Source organism: Cupressus sempervirens, chromosome 2, assembly GCF_028749045.1.
Source record: "Cupressus sempervirens isolate cs-2001-9-10 chromosome 2, ASM2874904v1, whole genome shotgun sequence".
In the NCBI taxonomy this organism is placed as follows: domain Eukaryota; kingdom Viridiplantae; phylum Streptophyta; class Pinopsida; order Cupressales; family Cupressaceae; genus Cupressus; species Cupressus sempervirens.
In genome coordinates, this window is record NC_143119.1 from 679,672,910 (window position 1) to 679,676,416 (window position 3,507).

Genomic DNA, 3,507 nt, shown 5'->3' on the forward strand with positions numbered 1-3,507 from the left:
TTTTGAATCAGTAAACAAAATGGCATCAACTATAGATTTTTCTCAATTACTTTAACTCTCTGATATTAATCAGGCTTCTTATCCTCAATCTTATCAATTATACATTTAATTCAGGTCTGTATAAGATTCCTATCAACGTCGTCTTAAGAGCGCACAGATATCTGTATATGTCTACTAACCATCAATTATTGCGTGCATATAATTAAAACCGCGCACCGCATTTTTCAGCAATTTCAATACCTACTTCATGCTAGGTGGATCCAATCTACCATTCAAAGTTACATCTGCCCAAAAATACATTCCTGCAACGCTCCTATAAATATCTCTGTGCACTGCATAAATTAGATATATTGAAGTTGAAACCAGAATGGCAGCTGTTAGAGTACAATCTCTGGCAGGCAGTGGAATTGCAAGCATACCAGCTGAGTTCATAAGGCCATTGCACGAAAGGCCCGATGCTAACATTGAGTGCCCTTCTGTGAAAGTTCCCCTCATTGATATGGCCGATTTAGGTGACAAAACCATAGAAGAGATTGGAAGAGCTGCAAGTGAATGGGGTCTTTTGCAGGTGGTGAACCATGGAATCTCTCAACAACTCATCCAACGCCTTCAATACGTTGGGAAGGAGTTCTTCGATCTTCCCCTCGAGGAGAAGGAGAAGTACTCCAACAATGCGGCAGCTGGTATTTTGGAGGGCTATGGCACTAAACTAGCCCATAATATTGATGGAAAGCTCGAGTGGATTGACTACTTTTTCCATGTTCTGTGGCCTCCTTCAAGATGTGACTTCAAATCCTGGCCTCGCCATCCTCCCTCTTACATGTATTCTTCTTCTTCCTCTCTTTTCTCTCTTTCCAATTACATTTATCTCCTATATTCTACATTCATCAGTCCTTGCTTATATGTTTTGAGTGATGAATGGTGGTTGTGTTTATTGTAGAGAGGTGAATAATGAATATGCCAAAGGACTTATGAATGTGGTGAATAAGTTGCTCTCAGCCTTGTCTCTTCATCTTGGTGTAGGAGAGCACACCATGAAAGAGGAGCTTGGTGGTGATGATTTGGAAATGGAGATGAAAATAAATTACTACCCACCATGCCCTCAACCAGAACTTGCTTTGGGAGTAGAGCCTCATACTGACATGAGTTCATTGACTCTTCTTGTGCCCAATGAAGTTCCGGGGTTGCAGGTCTACAAAGATGGCCATTGGGTTGGTGTAGATTATGTCCCCAATGCTATCATTGTCCATATAGGAGATCAAGTGGAGGTTATTTATTTAATTCTTTTTATTCATTTCTCTTGTTTTTTTATTTGATTTTGTACAGTACTAATGTGCCAGTTTTAAGGGGTCAGAAATATAATAGTAAATCATAGTGAAGACAAATTGGATTGTTTTTAATGGTGATATGAATAGTGCAGGTTTTGAGCAATGGAAAGTACAAGAGTGTTTTACATCGTAGCGTGGTAAGCAAAGACAAAGTGAGAATGTCATGGCCAGTATTTTGTGCTCCTCCTGCAGATAAAGTTATCGGCCCCATAAAAGAGCTAATTGATGAGAAGAATCGTCCCTTGTATGATGCTAAGACTTATGCTGAATTCAAGCACCGGAAGATTAACAAGCTTAAGCAATGAATGTAGAAGCAGATTAAGTGGACGAAGAAAGAAATAGTTATGTTTGATCTTTAGCGAGTCTAGCTTGCATTAATAATTATAATGACGATAGTCAAGTTAGATGGAGCTTTTCAATTGTGGTATGTTTATTTATTATATGAATGAGAATGATTATTATTATTGTAAGTTGTTTTTAGATTTAATTGTGTAGGATTTTTTAATATTAATGTTTTGGATCACATTCTATGATGTATTATAGAGAATGAATGATAGAAAGTTAATGGAAGAAAATGATGATCTTAATAAGAATTATTATTCATATTTTAGTATATTTTATCTAAATGAAGCCTTACATTTGCATTTTGTTTTGTAATTTTAGTATCAAACATTAATGTTTGTGGATTTGATTGTGTAGTTTTTTTTATCTTGAATGTTTGGAACTACACTATATGATGATGATCAGCTGGATTGTGTAAATCTATTCTTCTCCTTCTCCTCTTTTACATCAAGATGATAGATCATGTGGTGTGATCCTAAACATTAATGATAACAAAATTTACACCATCAAAGAATGAAATTTCATGAATACTCATATAGATTGTGAAAAGCTAATAGCTTTAGTGAAACATGAATAAATAATAATCAATATAAAATATTATTGATACTTTTTCTTTTTATCATTAATATATAAAAAGACATCCATATAACTACATCACCAACCAACAAATAAGCATTAACAAGAGTTGAAAATATATTGTTCATATATTATAGTCTAGCCTTTTAGCTTTTGGGTTCTCTTAGCTGTTTTATTAAAGGTTTTATATTTATGTTCAAGTTATGTAACTATGAAGTTTCTTCTTGTTTATCTAAAACCCTAAGTTAGGGCCAACTAGCTCAACTACCCTAGGTTGATAAATGTCGGGAATGTCATAACGAACGGCAGTAATTAGCTTGAAATTGAAGTACTTCATCGTGAATGGTTATTTAGAGGTTTGTAGAGGTTGGTGGATGGAGGTATACAGTTTCCAAAATCAGATTACTGTACAAGAATGCGGTAGCTCTTCTGTAATCGCCATTCATTAATGCCAAGCAGACAGAAAAATTAAGTGCTTAGCTGGCTTGCACATTACTGTATTAATGTACTGAAATGTTCACCGCTTGATCCAGCTAAGGAAATCGCTTGGGCAACTCATTGGGTTGGGTATAATGGCAGACAACAGCCATTATTTCTATCAAATCAAGCTTCACCTTTTCGTTTGCAACATAATGGCAGCAGTGGCACTACTTTTTTGATATGCTCTAGCCTCCTTCCATTAGGCCCCGTTTGGTTACGGGAATACCAGGCGCGGAATAGGGTTTTCAGCGCCAAAATCGGGTTATGGAAGAAAACAGTGGCGTTTGGTTCATCAAACGCATAACCCGGTTTCGAGTTTCGTCTGCCAATTTCGCTCGAAAATTGGAAGAAATTTCTTCCAAGAAATAGGTGGAAGTTGAAATGAAAACCAGGTTTTGGGTTTTTATGAATGCGTTTGAATAAATCGTCGGGTCCGCCGAATCCGCCTTAGGCTTTTGGAAGAACAAATTGGGTTTTTTGGAAGACGACGGTTGTATTGTTTTCGTGCTCTGTTGTGCGAAGGCGAGGGTTTTTGGTTTGCTGCGTTTGTTGGGCTTGTGGGTTTTCTGTGGCCGTGGTTTGCGAGGGTTTCTGGTTTGTGGATTTTCTGTGGCCATGGTTTCCTGTAGCCGTGGCGTGTGGCTGTGGCATTTTTTGCGATTTCTCTTCTCCACTTTGAACAGCGGCGGCGATAAACGGTTCTCCTCTCACACCCACCTTTGCATACTGGATTTTTTTAAGTTTTTTTGGTTCATTCAAACGTAACTGTTTGTTTCAAATC

The 3,507-nt window shown here is 37.3% G+C and overlaps 1 protein-coding gene across 1 annotated transcript; it reads left to right on the plus strand.

The window, feature by feature from the left end:
- The first annotated feature begins 300 nt into the window (after positions 1-300).
- Positions 301-1,798, plus strand: LOC149575186 (flavonol synthase/flavanone 3-hydroxylase-like). The gene is made up of 3 exons (XM_089815028.1): positions 301-822; positions 941-1,268; positions 1,421-1,798. The coding sequence occupies exons 1-3, from the start codon at positions 368-370 to the stop codon at positions 1,631-1,633; spliced, it is 996 nt and encodes a 331-aa protein (XP_089671154.1). The 5' UTR covers positions 301-367; the 3' UTR covers positions 1,634-1,798.
- The last annotated feature ends 1,709 nt before the right edge of the window (positions 1,799-3,507 follow it).

Coding starts and splice junctions, on each gene's coding strand:
- LOC149575186 (XM_089815028.1), top strand. CDS start 368: ATGGCAGCTGTTAGAGTACAATCTCTGGCAGGCAGTGGAATTGCAAGC. Junction 823..940: donor CGCCATCCTCCCTCTTACAT/GTATTCTTCTTC, acceptor TGTTTATTGTAG/AGAGGTGAATAATGAATATG. Junction 1,269..1,420: donor ATATAGGAGATCAAGTGGAG/GTTATTTATTTA, acceptor TGAATAGTGCAG/GTTTTGAGCAATGGAAAGTA.